The sequence below is a fragment of the Gymnoscopelus braueri genome (assembly GCF_963280865.1).
Source record: "Gymnoscopelus braueri genome assembly, chromosome: 23".
Taxonomy (NCBI): Eukaryota; Metazoa; Chordata; class Actinopteri; order Myctophiformes; family Myctophidae; genus Gymnoscopelus; species Gymnoscopelus braueri.
In genome coordinates, this window is record NC_137625.1 from 22,840,909 (window position 1) to 22,859,939 (window position 19,031).

General features: G+C 43.3%; 2 protein-coding genes across 3 annotated transcripts; one reads left to right on the forward strand and one right to left on the reverse strand.

Annotated features, from left to right (window-relative positions):
* Positions 1-5,232: 5,232 nt before the first annotated feature.
* pmch (pro-melanin-concentrating hormone) lies at positions 5,233-7,387 on the forward strand (the record flags this gene model as incomplete). Its single annotated transcript, XM_080421142.1, has 3 exons — positions 5,233-5,475; positions 6,837-6,978; positions 7,329-7,387. 3 exons carry the CDS (start codon positions 5,233-5,235, stop codon positions 7,385-7,387), a joined length of 444 nt encoding a protein of 147 aa, XP_080277268.1.
* A 92-nt stretch (positions 7,388-7,479) lies between these two features.
* Positions 7,480-18,307, reverse strand: parpbp (PARP1 binding protein; the record flags this gene model as incomplete). 2 transcript variants are annotated; one of them, XM_080420991.1, is made up of 10 exons in its annotated part: positions 7,480-8,411; positions 9,023-9,218; positions 11,518-11,599; positions 11,801-11,982; positions 12,141-12,309; positions 15,709-15,863; positions 16,346-16,519; positions 17,343-17,453; positions 17,574-17,807; positions 18,158-18,307. In XM_080420991.1, the coding sequence occupies 10 exons, from the start codon at positions 18,305-18,307 to the stop codon at positions 8,110-8,112; spliced, it is 1,755 nt and encodes a 584-aa protein (XP_080277117.1). In that variant the 3' UTR covers positions 7,480-8,109. The 2 variants fall into 2 exon arrangements, with proteins under 2 accessions (XP_080277117.1, XP_080277116.1); XM_080420990.1 differs by having other exon boundaries at positions 7,480-8,414.
* Positions 18,308-19,031: the final 724 nt, after the last annotated feature.

A 19,031-nucleotide genomic window follows, 5' to 3' on the forward strand; every position in this document is an offset into this window, starting at 1 on the left:
AACTCCCAAAATCCACCAGAATACTGGAAATTATATCTACTCTGTTAAAAATTTCCCCCCCAGGAAAAAATCTCCTGTTATCGGACGGTCTGAGGTTGGCAGGTATGCATACAAGTCCTCAGAGAAGCACAATCATCTTGTAAAGAGTATTCTTCCCTTTACGCAATATCATAAAGGTAAACTCTGCAGAATGGGGCATACTTTATGAGGCACCCAGTGGACTGAGACACATAAATAGTGGATGATTACAAAGCAGACTTTTGTCTCTGCAAGCATGTGCAAATCCTATAAGGGATAGATGGCCATTTGGGTATTTATTGGGCCATAACTCAAACTGCAGATCTGCTCCCCTGAATGAAACCAAACACGTGATGAATGACAATGCGATACTTCCTAAAAGATGGCACGTTCTGCCAAGGCAAACAGTGTGGGGTGTGGGGTTCACTGAAGGGAGAGCTGCATGTTCAGCTCTTTGGAGGAGGATGCTCACATTGACAGTACCGTGCACTCAATTGCTGTCAGCACTTTTTAATGGAAAACATAGCAGAACAATCAAGAATCAACAATCAAGTTTTCACTGATCAATTGGCTCTCTGGCAGGGTTCAGCCGACATAACAGATTGAAATGTGGTTCAGGATGGCTGGCAAGGGCCTAGTCTGGCTATCATGGATGTTATTTCATCCCTTGTGATGACTAATACCCGATCAATTATTTCACCCTAATGGTCCAATTGCAGTGAGCAAGCTTGCAGGATGTTGAGTTCAAGTGAAACCAAAAGAAACCATCCATGCATAATCTAGTGCACTGCAATATATTACAAAAGATTGTTGAGCCAGAGGTGATCGGGCAATAGTGGTGGATAACCAAGCCATGACAAATAAGCCAATTATCAATGGAAATACAGATGTATCATCAAATTACAATTATTACAAAAAATGCAAACCTCAGGATGTGTTAAAAAATCAGCCTCTTCTGTGGGTTTGCTGAGGAGCTGTGGTTGCTAATTTGGGATTGGTGACACATCAAATTGAGATGTTGGAATATCCTGAAGGGGTAGGAAGGCTCCACGGGGAACACAATATCTTCTTATTGATCTCTTTGCACTCAAGGATTGAGTGCATCTGAGGACACAGATTTTGGACCCAACCCTGAAATACAATCTCTCCACACTCCGCAGCTCGGAAACTTATGTACACAATTGTCTTTTGAGTGACCTTGTGGTTTATTTTATGGCACAAACCATAAACTACTTATCCTCTTGGTTGTTTTGGAGGAAAACGTGGCTGTGGGGCTCCATCAGGCTCCATCTCTCCTTTCGTTTCTCTAAAGGACACTGGGTTTTGATTACCTACTCTAAAAATCCAGAGGATGAATTTTATTCATGTATTGTGAACTCAGCATTATTGATTAACACTACTGTGTCTAACCTGAGCGTTTCTCACATCCTGAGGTCAGTCAGGCCAAATGGAAAGAAGTCACCCAATATATTACAGTATGTACTGTGTGTGTGTGTGTGTGTGTGTGTGTGTGTGTGTGTGTGTGTGTGTGTGTGTGTGTGTGTGTGTGTGTGTGTGTGTGTGTGTGTGTGTGTGTGCAAGTTGGTGGGGTTAAGGGTTGACCTGGACATGGAGATGGGCAGGGACAGGTCATCAAGGTCACAGTGTTCAATTAACCCTTGTCCTCTGTGGCCATCTGAGATGGCTCTCTATTGACCCGAGGACTGTACCATGAGGTGGGCATGTTTCTTTTTCAAATGTCATTTTTATTCTATGTGTTTTAGTTGATGGACTATGGCAGTTGGTTTACAGCACCATTGTTGCTGTCATGTGTGTTTCCAGTTCCAGGGAAATGTGACGCCTCAATGCTCCACACAGTTAAAGACGGGATTTTCTGAAAGGAAATAAAAACTTCGGTTCAAGTTCAGTTGTTTGTGCTTCCCCGCCAATCCCCTCCAAGGTCCCTTTTCATGACAAATTTATGCATTGTCCGGCAACTTACCAAAGTAATCGTGGCTGTCTATTGTCAACCATGATCAGGCATACTGTACTGTGTGTGCACACATGGTTCTAGGCACTAGGAGCCTTCTTGTACATCAATATTAGCACTTACATTAAAGATTAAGACAGCAACGATGTAAAAGAAAAGAGTGTTTATACCCATTGGAGGAGATTCTCTTCCCCAATTTCAGTCGACAGTGGAAATTCACTGAGGCTTGATTATAGCAGGAGAGTGTTGGCTCAGCTGTGTGCTTTAAGAACCCATGATGTCAGAGCCTTATTTTCCTTGGAGAGCTTCTCATCAGCTGCATTGTTCCAGGAAACCAAGGTCTGTTCTCTGGGCAACAAAAAGACCTGCCCAATTGTAGCCCCCCCTCCCCCCCCCAACACACACACACCACACTACCACCACCATCACTATACTCATCTCTGCTGTATATGTAGCCCACCAGGCTCCCACCCAACTTGAGGCCCTACACGTGCACCCCAAGTCAGATGGCACACACACGAGGCATCATGCGTGGTGGAGGACTGGCGCGTCACATTTCCCTGGAACTGGAAACTCCTCTCCACTGTGACAATGCTTCTTACTGTAGGGGCAGAGCGTCGGTGATGAAAGGCAGTGTGTTAACAGAGGACCAGGAAATAATGTGTTGGCCCTTGGAGGACAATAAAATGATGCTGCTACTGATGTCATATGGCGCCGACTTCTGAGGGGTTTTGTTTTATGCTGACACAAAGTTGTAGAATTTATGTAGTAGAATGATTGAATTACAGCATTGGACTCTGACAGGTGATGCAACCAGTGGATAGAGGTGATGAAAAAACGATTCCACAGCATGTTCTGTTATGCTACGTGGGAATTAAAAATGTAGTCCACAATGTGCCAAGAAGCGCATACAATCTTGATAGAATTATGACTCCCCATAGACAGAACTATGGTAAACTGATGACAGCTCAATCAATGCTTTAAAAACCTTATTTACATCAGAAATGTTTATGATTTGACGTTTGTTTCATTTGGCTATGGGAAAATGTCCAGTGAGTAAACATATAGATGGTTTGAGTGAATGTGGTTGAAGGTCGCCATCACTTCAAAGGAGGTTTGATAAATAATGTCCGTGGATGCCCATCAAATCACATCTGGTCTTGGTAAGATTATTTGACTTTTGGCTTTTATGCTAATGTTCTTTGTTACAGAATTATGGTAATGTCTTCCTAGAACTTCAGACCAAGGAAAATGTCTGAATTACCAGATAAAGACCTTCACCCCTTGCTCAGAGTTCATTGGATTAGGGTGGTTGATGGAATGGAGAAACTTTGCTGCAGGGCTGTGTGAGATGGGGCGATATATGTAGGTCTCAAATGTGGAATATACACACAAAATAAGAAAGCCAAATTATGGATTTTTTTTTTCCTTTTTCTTTTTTTCCAGAAACATGCAATGTCTTCAATGAACAACAATGCGTGAACAAAGAATAATGCAAAGAAGGGAAAAAAAAGGAAAAGAAAAGAAATTCCCATGAATGGAATCAAATAGGTGGTGGGGGGGGTATTATGAGAGAGCGAGAGGGAGAGAGGTTAGAAAAACAGAGTGTGAAGCTCAGAAGTTCAGTTGTGCTTCTGCTGGAACGACCATGCCCCTATGGACCAGTTCAGTCCTTCAGTAGAGGTCCTCACCCTCCAACAAAAATACTTACAAAATAAAGGCTGACTGCTCCAAGCAAAATCACTTCAGCTGGGCTCAATAACTATTATTCATGTCCCATTTCTCCATCTCTGCGCTATGGCTTCTGTGATGTTAAGGTAAGCTTTCGACTGTGTTCTTAAGAGCCGAGGAGAAACCGGCAATATAACCCCTGTTTTTTTGTGTAAATCTTCAACCTTTCTTTTTTTCCCCCACCAACTGCATGGTGACCATTACCTCTGCGCAGATCCTTGATGATTCAATATAGATATGTGCAAGTATTGGATCACAATCTGGCCCCCACGGGTTTACTAACTTTTTTCCGCCTTTAAATGGCCATTGCCAATGACAATGCATTGGGCGCTTAAAGTTAAATATTTCAAAAACTACACATTATTTCAAAGTAGAAATCTCAAGCATACATGTCCAGAGTAAGGTGGAATGTTTAAATTGTGAATCAAGTGTATAGGTTAAAGTATGAAGGAACAGCAAGGTGCCAAAGTTTTCAGATGTACGTTTTAAAAGTTAAATATCTCAAAAACGAACATTTCAAAGTAAAAAGTTCAAGTATTTGTGTCCACAGTAAGATGAATTATAAAAAGTGTGAATGGAGTTTCTAGGTGAAAGTGTTTTTTTGAGGTGCCAAAATCTGCCATCGACCTCCATTATACATTTCTGAACTTTTAAAGGAGTATATTTCTAAAACTATAAAACATTTCAAATATTCATGTTCAGGCAAACATGTCCACAGTAAGATGAACATTTTAAAGTTCGAATTGGTAATGTGGCCCACAGGTTCCATTTGAGTATCCCTGCTCTAGGCTATGGGAGCTGTCACACATAATATTTGAAACAAATTACCCAAGTAGGATCATCATTGTCGTCATCATCATCAATTGAATTTCTTGGTCAGTGTTTGGAGGACATAACCCTTGGCTGATCTTATTAAATTAGGCTACATGTTGGACTGTCCATCATAACAACCATTGATGCCTCTCAGAGATATCTCACAGTGGGCATTCATTCAATAGAGGGTTTTCATGTGGCACAGTTGGTCGCCGTCTGGTTTCTTGCTGTACTCATTACAGCATGTGGATTGTAACAGAAGAGAGGTCCAAATAATTACAGCCCTATGACCTCTCGATGGCCTTGGTGACACTATGTGGCAGTGTGCAGGAGCTTAAAAAATTATCCTTTCTCCACTCATTCACATGAATTCTTCCATGCCATAAAAAAAGGAGTAATTCAGTGATTCAACTTATTCATTCCTATTCACTTACCATGGGGAACCTGTGGCTGCTTGACAAATATGCTCTGACCTATGGCCTACGCAGTGATGTGTCCACCAATGTTGATAGATACATCACAACAGGAGACCTTATAACGTGGTTAGATGCAACTACATTCAGTGATCAGAACGCACACATGCTTAAAAGTACTGCTATAAAAGGGGGCTGCCAGACCGTTGACAGTCACTGACAGGTGAGGTGAGATCAGTCTGCCGAGCATCAATTTCTGACTCAAGACCGCACGTGCAAAAAGATATCATGATCTCGGTATACTCCGTCTTATTTACTCTGGTGCTGTTCTCCGAGTTGAGCAGCCATTCAGTGAGTTCAGCCATACCTGCAGGCAAGCTAGATGATGACAGAACGGAACCAGACAGCATGGCGTCACTACTGGACGATGAGGGGATATCGGACCCCATCAGAGGGGCCCCCATTTACAGACGAACGCTCTTCCTGGACAACAACCTTGAAGATGTAAACCCCAAGATCATCATCCTGTCAGTAAGTGGCACCCATCCATACAGTACTTAATCTCATCCAACTTTTGACAGAAGTCATATTTGAACAATTCCATGTGTTATAGAGTAGGTATTCAAAGCAGTGTGCACTATTCAAAGTAGACACTAGACACAGATACATTTTTACTTTTTGATGTCCTCGATTTAGAGTTATTATATAAAAAGTTTATCCTTTAAAGATCAGCCTACTTTCATTCAATGGATCACAAGGGCATGTGGTCTTATAAGGCAATGCTTCCCGATTTAGGTGGGTTTGTCGCCAAACTGCAAAGCAGGGTCCAGCAATGCAATGTGCGACAATTTGTTCTTTGAATTCTTTCAAGAAAAGACAAAACCGTACATGTACACACAGTATACATTTAAAAAAAGAAATCCTAAACATCTTAAAATTGGCAACCAACATCCTACCAGTTTGGTCATGTCACATTTTTACTGCACTGCTGGAACGCCAGGAACACTGTGATGAACATGTCAGATGAACAAAAGTGTAAAAGGTTTTATTGGGTTCACACAGTGAGAGGAATGATGACATACAGTATGTCTCTGTTCCCTCAAAACGTTTGGCCGAGATGTGTAAAGACGTTATCTGGCAGCCGTGTCTCCAGCGTGTCGTGAACACAGTGATTATCTCTGCGGTAATGGAACAGAGTGGAGCCATGATGAGAGGAAACAAAGCCATTTGGTGGAATAGGGCCTCCAGAAGAACCGGGCCTACTGGCCACTGCCACAGTTCAAATGGCTTAGGTGTGTGAGTGGAAACTTGCCCAAGCAGGACACATTTCTTCCATGTTGGGGTCTGTGATTCAACCAGAGGCAAACAGAGTTCTCTCTATGCGGTATACCAGTCATTTGCAATCTTTTTTAACTCATTCAATCCGGGAACACATCATGTGTCATTTTAGATTTGAGCTGTAACCATTATTTTATACTTTGGCTATTTCTTTTAAAATAGTGAAAATTTGTGCAAATCTTTGAATATATATATTTTTAAGGGGAATATTTGTGACTCAAATCTTTGCTTCTGGGGGGGGGTCCCTGGATCAAAATATTTGAGATGGGGGTCCGAGGCCTAATACATATCTAAAAAAAACCAACTAAATCTTAACAGCTGCCTATAAAGATGTTGCTATATCAGCAATGCTCCCAACTTTTCCACGTCAAGGACCCCCCATCTCAATAAGTTGGACCCCCAGAAACACAGATCGGAGTTAAAACATTTCGCTTTGAAACATATATATATATATATTCAAAGATTTGCAGTATGTTTTCATATCGTGTCAAGTGGGTCGATGAATCTTCCTACACTGCATTCCACACATGTGTAAATGCTGCACTGCTCCACAGGACGCAGGACTGAAAGGACACCGCAGACGTGGTCTGAATCCAGCCCTTGCCCACGGCCTGGCTCAGCTCACAGACCCCAGCTCAGAACACACTCCTGCTGAATACAGTTTCAACGTTGAGCGCAGGGAGGCCGACCTCGACCGTAAGTATCGGGACGCCTACTCTGTGTATTACATCGTTAAGAGTTAACCACTTAAACCTGTAGATGTTGATTTACGAGGTCCTATCTAACCCTAAACTTGCCCCTACAAACCCTTTATACTTATTGACCGGAGTCCCCCAGGGGTCTATACTAGGCCCCCCTACACCAAATATCTTTGCTGAAAATAGTCGATCTACAAGCTCACAATGTGAGCTTGTAGATCGACAGATCGATAGGTTCTGAATGTTTCTTTTTCTGGTGTGTGTATATATATATATATATAGTCTCGTCTAATATGTGTCCCAAAATGGAGCTAATTTATCTCATGTCCTTTCTGTCCCCGTGTCTAGTTCTCCGATGTATGATAGGAAGAGTCTACCGACCCTGCTACGATAAGAGAGCTCTCTAGGCTCTCCTTCAAGCTGCTGTAAAATAAATGTCCTCCTTGTGTTGCATGGTTCCTGAATATGTGTTGCATGGTAGACAAAGAGAAAACATAAAATGTGTAAAACAAAATAAAAGTTTATTAATACGAAACATCCTGTAGCCGATTTACAGTGTGGATTTTGATGGTGTGCTATTAACAGATTTGGGAGTATAAAACTATAGGTCGATGACAGCGATGAAAGACGCTTGAGGCAGAAAGGTTATTGGCAGTGCGTCTTGGAGCGAGATGAATCCGAATCCAAGCTCCCACTGATCTGCTACCAAACTGATCTGCTTGGGTTTCAGGCACTCAGCACTAACATTTTCCACATTTAGGGCAACAATGGCTCTTATGCCACTGGAGAACGAACGTGCACAGCCACGCACGCACACAAAATAAAACATCCAAGTTTATCTCTGACATCATACATCTAATGCATTTTTAAACGACTCCCATAATGTCACACAGCCAACATAATAAGTTAATAAACATATCGTCTCTGTCGGGTGGAAACCCCATGTCCAAAGTTTTCAGGATTCAAATTAAAAAACAAGTAGCAGATCTACAAGCTTAAAACGCGTTGCTTCGTGCCGCATTACGAGCTTGCAGATCAGCTACTTTTGTGTGACGCTATAGTATGATCAAGTAGGGCATTCATTTACGAAAAAATAAATTAAAAAAAGTTACAATTCTCACTGAGAATATTACACTCTAAAGAAGCTGGTTAGCTTGCCTTGTCCAGCAAGCAGCTTCTTTTTACTCTGACCCTTGGTGGGGTTCTTAGCTGGCATTTTGCCAGAGACACCAGGGGGGCATTTCTTTGTTGGGGGCTGGTTTTCTACTGCGCCGTCTTGGTCAACATCCACCTGCTTCCTCTTGCTGCCTTTGGCCTCTTTCTTACTGCCCAGACCGGCTCCACGGCTCGGGGCATTTCCACATCTCTGCCCAAAAGCAGCCCCCTGGCCTACACCTCTCTGCGTCTTACTGGAGGACTCTGTGTTACAATCTGCTGGAAAGAAGGGAACAAAGAGTTACAGGAAGGTTAACAATCTGGTAAAAGAAATAATGGGAGGGAGGGGCAGAGGGTCGTGATGACATTGCTGACGTTAGCCCTGTGTTTAAACAGGCTGTGTGTTTATTCTACTGAACTGAGCTGAAATTGAACATTTGTCATGTAATCTGATGGAGCACAGCCTGAATTCCCACAGAAAGAAATAGTGAAAGGGAAACGGGAAGAAAATGGTGTGTGTGTGCGCGCATGCACACGCTTTTTTCGGTTTTTACTACAGATGTGGGGGTGAGCAGGTTTTATAGAATGGGGAATCATTTAAAGGTTGATGGTAAGTACCAGTCCCAGGGCTGGGATTGGGCAGGGTTCGAGGCCGCGGCCGGGAAGGTGGGACCGGGCTCCGGTCCAGATGTGTGGCGTCAGAGGGAATGGAAGCCTATCCCAACAGAGTGGAGTGGGGTGGGGGGGGGGGGGGGGGGGTTGGGTGTCTGGGACTCAGTACGTCACAGCATTTGTATTGAAACTTGGAGCTGTTCAGTGTTAGCACAGTACACGCGGTCTCCAGTGAAAATAAAGATGGATTCCTGGAATATGGCTTGAATCTGTACCTGTGCCCAGGTCCTCAAGAGAGGTGAGCTCTGGATGAGAGTCCTTGTCGACTGCTGCGGTGTCATCGCGTTTGGGGGCTGGATGCACACAGGTGGGGACCTGGCTGGTGCTTAGGAAGTCCAGCACACGGTTTAGGCGAGGCTCCTCGTCTTTATATGTACATGCAAACTGAGATTGGATGATGTGCTCACTAGCCTGGAATAAATAAAAACAGAACACGTTGTAAACAGTCGCCTTTTTATCATACATTACTACAAACACATCCATTTGACCGGAGCATGGCAGCTCATTAATGGGTGTATTATTTTTAGGACAGCCTAGTTATAATGAAGTCAAGTACACGAGAGGGCCTCAATCCTAGCCGTGGGGCATAAGGATCCACTGCTTTCACCCACTGTTTTGATCTACGCCGGCTCCGGATTATCAGAATCAAAAGGATTTCACCCTTCAGTGTAGTGGGCCCCAGTAGGGAGGAGGAATCCAGGGGAAGAAATACAGTGTGCAAAGCTGGGTGGGTCTGTAAAGCACAAAGGGATCAAAGCCTGGGAGAAAGGCTTTTCAAAAGAACCTCTCAAAAGAGCACCTAAAACAACAGTAACCCTAAGACCAAGGCGCGCTGCAATAATGGAGCTAAAAATGTAGCCTGCCCTGATAGCATGCCAATAAACCATATCTGGAACGCCCCAGAAAACAATGAGGGGATGGAAGGAGGAACATAGCAAAAAAAACTATGACCGACTGAGAACATCTAATCCAATTACAACAGGTGGTAGCCCAAGGTGGCACTGTCTGTTCGAATGGCTCCCCAATCCACAGGGGGAAGGCTGTCCTGAAATAACCCCTGTGCACCGACTGAACCACCGCTGGAGTCACCTGACCAGCACATTCCAGACAATACAGCAGGTGCAAGCAGTATGTGAGCCGCACATACGGTAGTGGAAATGAGAGATCGTTAAACATCCTACAGCATAGCACAATTAGGTTGAAAATGCATAATATCAACGATATCACAGAAGAGCAAATAACTTGGCATTAATTGCTTTATTATTCCATTCAGGGATTGGAGGAAAGCAATTTGAGAGATCCCCGATGCAGAAATTGAAATCTGTCCATCGGCCGCTGTGTGCCAGTTGACGTCAGCGCATGATGAAACCACTGGAGAAGTCTGGGGATAAAGTCATTCAGCAGACAACAGGAAACAATAACCTTTCAAGTTTCCCCCAGCTAGTCGGGTTACGCGACTGATATGGCATCTTCAAAGTGAAATTGATGCAGAAAGCTTCCGCTCACCGAGTTCAGGAAGCGGTGAGCTACCCTGGGACCATTACAGCGCACTCAAACAGGAAGGCGGCCAGATTGTGGGGAGCTGAAATGACATCTGCTTGCGCAATCACATAAAGGAGCCATTTCACAAAATGTGTTTAGCACAGTGTTCCTCAAACTTTTTCGTGCCAAGGACCCCCAAATTGACGTATATTCGGCCGTGGACCCCCACTCGCCCCATTTGAAAATGTTTTGTGCCAGAGAGCCCCAGAAGAGAAGATTTGCAAAAATGTAAAAAAAGAGAGCAGATTTACAAGCTTGCAGCGCGACACAAAGTGACACACTGTGAGCTTGTATATCTGCTACTTTTGAATAGCCAACATATAAATGAATAAAGGGGTTGAAATGATTGTGATAGTGTATTAACACATTTAGCTGGGGACACCCTGGAAAACCCCCCCAATCCCCCCCTCAAGGACCCCTGGGGGTCCCTGGACCCCACTTTGAGAACCAATGGTTTAGAATACATGTTTGAAAGGAGTTCAAACTGTTTGTTTTGTGTTAAAAGAACAAGCCTCATCTCTCATTGTAAATGATGGAGCCGGTATCTTATAGGTCTCTGCAGTTATGGACACATACATACTGTACATACAGAAGGAAACTCTGGTAAATGCAAACCTACACTTTTATTGAAATCAACCTTTTTCTACAGCCTATATTGCACCAACAAAAGCCCCCACACACACACGGAGAAGAGCGTTTACCCCAAACCAACTTTCATAACAGCACTGTGATGGATTCTGTCACTGACCTCTACCATGTCTCATCTTGAACCATCAGAAGCCTGAGGCGCTGAGGCGCATATTAGGAATATGAGGACACGTGATGCGACAAGCTGATGCAGCTGTGTACGGCAGTGAACACAAGGTCCCAAGCACTGCTAATGGGACACCAGAAGGGTTGATGGTTTGGATCCGCCGTCGATAAGTAGTTTTATTCTACAGATTCAAATAACACCCTTAAACTAACACTTGGAGCTAAAACGCAGCTGTGCAAACGGAAATGGTGGAAGCCAGTTAAGATGAGGGCTTCAGCTAAGCAAATAAATAATATAATACCGGGGAGAAATTACAGGATGTAAAGACATTATTTTCAATGTTTGTACATCTGATTCAATTTGGAGTAACTGATGGTTTGGATTTGGTCTCATGGATGAGGGGGCCTGCGTTACCTTGGGCTTGAGCAGGTCTTGCCGACTCTGGACTCGTTTCCTCAGGGGTTCTGGAGAGGATCCAGTAGACACCTCGGGGGACCTGGAGTCAGAGCCACAAACACAGGCAGAGAAAATAAGTTTATAAATTACAAGAGCTAGAAGGTTACGCTAACCGAGGCGTCAGGCCCCACTAACGTCCCTAAAAAATAAAAATAAAAAGCCAGAGTGTGACTTTTCTGCTGTTAACACATTCAGAGATTAGTCTTATTCATCTTTATATGAGCAGCTGTGCAAAGCCAACCTGAACAGTGTAAAGATGCAGGCCCCCTCAACTTCACTGAGGACAGGCTGGTCCTCAGACAGGAGATCTGCCTTGTTGGTACAGGGAGGAGCCACGGCCTCTTCATCCAGTATGGCTAGGATCACTTTCACCGTCTCCCGACCACCCAACGCAGTGGCGTGATTAATGGCATGCGATTTGAACTGGGGGGGGGGGGGGGATTATTAGTTCATAGTTACAATATAATTAAGATTAAGTTGCTGTAGCACTAACTGCAGCATATATAGACTTTGAAAATACACCAAACTGAAATGAAAATACACCAAACTGAAATGGTTGCACACAGGGGTCATAAATTTACCCTGGCTGGACTTATCCCCGTTCCGCGCATCTCGCTCTGGTGTAGTTGAGAGATCCTCGCCTTCAGGTCCTTTGCAGTCGCATCAGCTTGTGCGCACACCTCATCTCCACTGCTGCGTCCCTTCACAAGCACTGCCCTGATGGAAGACACCAGCCTGGCTCCACATGCACTGAGGATCAAATACTATGTCAGTCAAAGAAGTGTAAGAGACATCACACACACTGCCTTTGGTTTACAAAAGGTAGGATCTCTTTCAAGAAAACAGACTTATTACAGAAAATCGATCCTAAAATGGTGGTCATGCTATTCTTATGATTGCAGAGAGTCCTATCACCATGAACACCTAACAACTTCACTTTAGGCTAGAAACCAGACGGCATGGTTCTAATCTGAATCTCTACTTAAGATATTGTTCCAGGTCCTCCAAGCATGTCTACTGGATCCTCTCCAGAACCCCTGAGGAAACTTATTGGGACATATTGGGTCTCAGTATTATTTATACATCCAATTGAGCTTCATTTCCTTGCAGGTCTAAGAGTTATGAATCAGAAAATGTACCCTATAAAAGTCATCCAGGGCATCTTAATGTGTCCACCGATTCAGGCTTCCATTTACTGTTGACGGAGCAGCCACTGAATTTGTCTCTTAATGACATCAAGGGCCTTGTGGGCCAAGTTGAAAAAGGCGAGTATCGTTTCAGGTTACTGTATGCAGATATATTACTTAAGGTAGGGTAAGTGATATTTTTTGGTAACTTTTTTGTTTGTTAAGGTTTAAGACTTAGTACTATATTCTGATAGTAATCATTGCTACAGAGCGTTTGTTCGGTCACAGGGGTCTCTACAGCTCTTTAGTAAACAGAATATAGTACATTTTCAGGCAGGTGACACAATTTAAGCCAATCAGGAGAGTGCACTGCAAACGCATTCTGTAAAGAGCTGGAGACATGGGAGACTCCTTTTACTGAACAAACACTATAGCAAATGAGTACTATCAGAATATAGAGCCATTTAACACCATCTAACCAAAGTAAATCCCTTACCCTACCTTTAAATGACATGGTAGTGTAGTGCAAGCAAATGGTTTTGTAATGCAGGCATCAACACTAACCAGCCTTTGAGAAATACAATGTACTTTATACATTCATTTGTAGACTGGAGAGAGTATAACCGTCTTGTGGCAATTGGCAATGTTGTTATTTTTGTGATGTTACCTTGTTTCTGTTGTATGTTTATGTTTATGTTTTTGTAATGAACAGAGTCTGACAATAAAGTTGAACTTTACTAAATCTTTACTCTCGTCTCCCGAATGTGAGAAAATGTGGCCCCAATTGACATATGTATATCTGTAACACATCTGTCCAAGAGTCATTGGAAAATAATTTACATTTTCGTGGCTTGTTTTCTTCTACATCCCATTGCAAATGTGATCTTTCTAGAGCCAATGCATTAACATGTATTTTAGTCAGTCATCAGGAGTTCAAAAGAAGCCAAGCCACCATGCCAAGCAAAACCAGGTCAATGCTTCAATTTTGGCATATCAGTTCAATTTCATCACTTTTGTATATGCCTAATAGCAGTGTGCACTGTAGCACTCCCTGCTAAAGAGATCAGAAAATGTAAACACAGCAAGGTGGAAAGGCGGCTGTCCAACCCTGACCTAGCTCTGGAGAGCGAGCGAGGCTCAGTAACTGAATCATTTGGGAAAACAGATGTTAGCGGAACAAAGGGCCCTGAACTCTCCATAGAAGGTGTTTGTGTGAGGAAATACAGTACTCCACCGAGGGTGTGAAGGGGAGCAAAAGGTGCAGGTTGTTGAAAGACCCGTTTTGGCTTGGTTCACATGGTGCCTCTTCATAAAGGGACTGCCCTTTGGAGACACTAAGAACTGACAACTAAACAACCACTAAGGTCCTCACACTCGGGCGATTTTTTTTTTTTCCCCCTTCATGAGATTAATTTCCCCAAAAATATATTCTGTCGAATTGGTGTTTGTGTCCCGAATACATCCACACAATTTTTCTTCTCATCCACCAGGCCGAAGGTGTGGCCGAGACCATGTTTTCGCCCTCGTCCCTGTGTGTGTGTATGTCTGTCTGTCTGTGTGTGTACAGCTAATCTCCGGCACCGTAGGACCGATCGGCGTGAAACTGTGCACGCACACTCCCTGGAGGACAGAAGAACCAATGCCCCAAATTATTGACATGTTTGGACGATTTTTGCTAATCTTGTCTGTAAAGTTGACATTTTTACCTGACAATAGCTCTAGTCTAGCCCATTAAGACCTGAGGGCTGATTCTACAAATGCGTTCACACTTTCAAGATTTTTCAAAAATATTCAAAAATAGCATCTACAGCAGGTCTTCAGTCCAATACTATGCTGCCATGATTACAATGTGGTCCAACTTGACCGAGCTATATTCACTCAGCTGGGACTGGTACAAAAGATGACGTCTTCCACAGCTTTACCTCAAAGCTCAGTCCTCCTCAAATTATTTGTCTTCCACAGCTTTACCTCAAAGCTCAGTCCTACCAAACCATTTCTGATAACCACTTGTGTTGCATTGCCAAAGACTTGATGAAGAACATATACACTCTGTAATAGCATTAAGGGTGATCTGTGGAGCTGAAAGTTTGATGATAATTCATCTAAGTAAGCAGACCTAAGAAGGAACAAATTATTTAAACATTTAAAAAAAGGCTTTGTTGTAGCAAAGATAAACATGCTTTAGCAATCTCAATGTTATCATAGAAACCGAGTTTGCTGTCATTAGAAGGTTTTGGAGGGAGAAAAGTAATGATCTGTATACAGCAATCGAACAGGTGGGGTTTGAGATCCTGTGTGGGCCAGAGATCTTGATGTGGTTTTTCCACATGCACCAAGTTTCCCCATTCTGGGGCGAACATTCGGCAAAAATTGCTGATCTACAAGCTCAAGTTGCAATGCGATGTGTTGTGAGCTTGTAGATCGTCAATCTTTGGCTAGGAAATTTGCTCTGGAGGGGGGGAAAAAAGGAAGAGAGCATAGCTCCATTGCAGACCTCCTTCAGCTAAGTATACATACAGGGTTTAATGGTTCAACAGAACACCACAAGCTCACCGTCAAACACAGTAAAATCCTGTGTATGTTCATTTGTTAATTTCAGAGAGACTTACCGTGGACCCAAATGGATGCATGTGTATTGTGTCATGGAGTGTGCCAGTAGCCTACTAGATAATGTTTTGACCTAATGAGGGGAAGAGAACCCCATGGTGGGAATTCAGTGTCAGCTATACCCAGCTGATGGCTTCTCAGATGGTCATGATGAGCATTGGGGGGAGCGTTTAAGGGTGTCTTGCTCAGGGACACTTTGCTAAGTAGCCATGGGCAGGCCGGGAGGCAAACCGGTAACCTTCTGACTACCAGACAGCCCCTCTACCAACTCAGCTACGGCTTGCCCCATAGCAACGGTTCAATTTGGGCTGTGATGCACATCTGTACCCTCGCTCAATTCTTTCAAAATTAACAAACAAACATTTGGTCTTTTGCCAAGAACGTAGGCGAGACAGAAAGGACTAAGAAGAACTACCTGGCGTTGGGGATCTCTCCCAGTATCTCCTCCAGGTTGTCTACACACTGGACAAAATCTGACAGGCCTTTGACGTGTTTCCTCAATGGGTCGGACTCTGCGGGGGCGTAGCCTTTTCCTCCAAGCTGGATGGCCCTCACAAAGGATGAAACAGCCTGTTGAACAACATAAGCAAATGTTGCACCGAATATCTTTTTTCTCACCTAAAGCAGGAGTCTTCAACAGGGGGTCCGGGACCCCTAGGGGGTCCTCAGAGTTACTAAGGGGGTCTGCCAAATCTTTGTGTGGTGGGTAACATTAGCCGAAAATAGCCGATCTACAAGCTCACAACGCCTCACGCTGTGAAGGGTTGTGAGCTTGTAGATCGGCTATTTTCGGAGAATCATGTAGAGGGAAAAAGAGCAGACCAAGTACAGAGCCAACGGTCAAGTTGACTAAATAGTGAGCTTAACTATCTGAAAATACACATTAACATGAATATAGCCATGTATGAAATCTATAAAAAAGTTTAATCTGCAACACAATTTCATACAATATGCTTCATCTCTCTCAGCTAGGGGGTCCTTGGCCTGAAAAACATTGAAGACCACTGACCTAAAGTAATAAATGCATGTTCAATGTGAATCTCCTTTCTTACCAAAAAGAATGAATTGTTGCTTTTACGTGCTGCATGCTTTATGTCAGTGAAGGCTTTTCGTCCAAGCGCCCTACTGGGGATGTCCAGTGTACACGCTAAGGCCAAGTCATTCTTTGAGTTCACCAGCAAGTCCAGATAGGAGCAGAACACTCTCCTCACCACCCTCTTCATCTGCTAAAAAGGCAGAGGGGATGTAGGTTATGAATCCAGTACACTGCCAACGTTCTACGAGTGAAAATGACTGGGACTTCAACATTTGATTAGAGGCAGTACTCTTCAGCAGGCACAGTAGTTTTATGTCAGCTGCATTAGATTATAGCAAACAGCAGTCGTCTGCCTTCCACTTTGTGTTTGAACCCAAACTTCCTAAACTTCATCCGCCTAGCTGGTAGTGCAGTAGCAAGCCACCGCTAACCACTCATGAATCAGCAGGTGACAGAGAACAGCTGCAGGAAAGGAGGCTGCTGTGCTAAAGAAGCCTGCGTCCCAGGCCCACATTGTGTTGCGTTTTAAAACATCTGCCTGGTAATTGAATTCACATTGCTCTCTTAAATCTAAGTGATATGATTTAAAGTTCCTGTTAATAAGAGTGAGTCGGATTCCAAAGAGTAAACGAGAGCAGCAAAACCTGGGGGAAAATAAATAATGAATTCATGCCAGAAGGAGAAGGAAAAAAATAGTAACCGTTGCATTTCTTTATGGTCTATGCCATGACAACATAGCATTTCATATTCTTAATCACTTAAGCCATATTAAAAAAAATCTAATGTGACCGATCTACAAGTTGTGGGAGAGCAGATCTGCCATTTCTTTAAAAAAATAAAGAATCCTCTTAAAATGACATGCCCAAAATATGGATGCCAGGATGAAAGTGGTTAATACACCTACCATATATACGAGTGCGGTCATTAGCTTTCTTTAGGGTAGACAGTCAATTAACATTTTAACTTCTATAGCTTATATTTATATGAATACATGAAACATGGTCATGGCATACCTGTAAGCTGTGAGGCCTGGAGTTGTTGGATGGCGTTGAAGGGACTGATGACGATGCATCTGCCAAAACTGGGGCCTCCTTGCTGCCCGACAGAAAATCAAACAGCTGGACCTTTGGCAGCAGAATAAAATAAAAGATTCAGCGATAAACTTTGCTGGCCTCATCTCTTAGACAGTAGCGTATCTAATCATCCACAATCAAAAGCCTGGTTTCAATCAGGCCCCTACTCACCGGGCTCACAGGCTCCTCTGGGTCCACCTCCAGTCTCAGCTGTTTGTACATAGAGTGGACATCAACCAGGTCCACGGTGTTGGAACGTTTTAGGAAGGATTCGTACGCTTCCCGGATGAGATCATAGTTCTCTGGGCGTAGGAAGTTTTCGAGGGGCAGGTGAAGTTTGTCTAACAGTAAGTGTTTCCAGGCCATCAGAACATCACTCAGAGCCACTTTGAACTCTCCATTCTCCTGTCAGAGAGAGAGAGAAAACAGAGAGAAGGCAGCAGCCATGATTATTGGCTGCCTGGAACCAATCAGGGTTTAAAGGCCATAAGCAGAACTTCTCCCAGAGTCTAAAAATGGGACATGAGCGGTCTCAACAGGAAATCTGTGGTAATGTCATTGGTTGTGAACATGACATTTTGACTAATGATTCCCTCAGGCTGAGGTGGTACAGTAAAGTACCCTGGGATGACGATGATGTGGATTTGGCTCATGAAGCTACTACACATTTGGGTGGATTTATCACTTGCACCAAGAGCGCAATTAGGACCACAGTAGTGGTTTGAAGTCTATAGTGAGGGGGTTCTAATAATTACCTGTTTATTCACTTCGGCCATGGTAAGTTGTAGAACCATCAGCATGCCATCAGCTCCATGAATCGTGGTTCTCTCGGATTTAAGAACTCTATGGCATTCTCTCCTGAAGACTTTTACCAAGGTCTTCAGATTGTCTTTTACAGTTGCCATTGCTCCACACACACACACACACACACACGGCTCAGAATGTTAAACAATGGCACCCAAGGGCCATGAATAATGTCAAAAACTACCCTTGTTCTCGATCTCCTCACTCCATTATAGACTTATGTTTAGCAACAAAAAGAAAAGGAGGAGCTAAATGCAACTAGGGCTCATCGCCATGTTGGCTTGTGGTGGACATTTGTGTCAAAATTCCAATTTTTGCCACAGACATACAAAATGAGTGGACAATAATATTACCAGAAACACAAAGAGCTAGCTCCAAATGAGCATAACAGGTCTGTAACTCAGTGTTCAAATGGAACCATTTAGTTACATTTGTACAATCTCAAGAGTTAAGGGGGTCCTTGCAAATAAAACATTTGAGAACCACTAGTACTAGTTGGACTCCTAATATGCCATAGTGTCGTAGTAAATCAGTGTCATACATATTCTGTAGCCGCAAGCAACTCTTAGATCCTATCTGGAATCTCGAGTTGCAATACGAACCCTTGACAGCCCATACATCTAAAACAGAGTTTCATAAAAATCCACCATAGACATGTTATGAGCTGCTTTGTCAATAACTTCCGTGCAGGTGAAAAATGTTCTCTAAGTGTTGGAGTCTGGAACAACGGTGAAAGTAGCTCATAACATGTCTATGGTGGATTTTTAGGAAAAAAAACTTTGCAGATAGAAAGAGGATAATTCAAGCTTTCCGTACAGCTGCAAT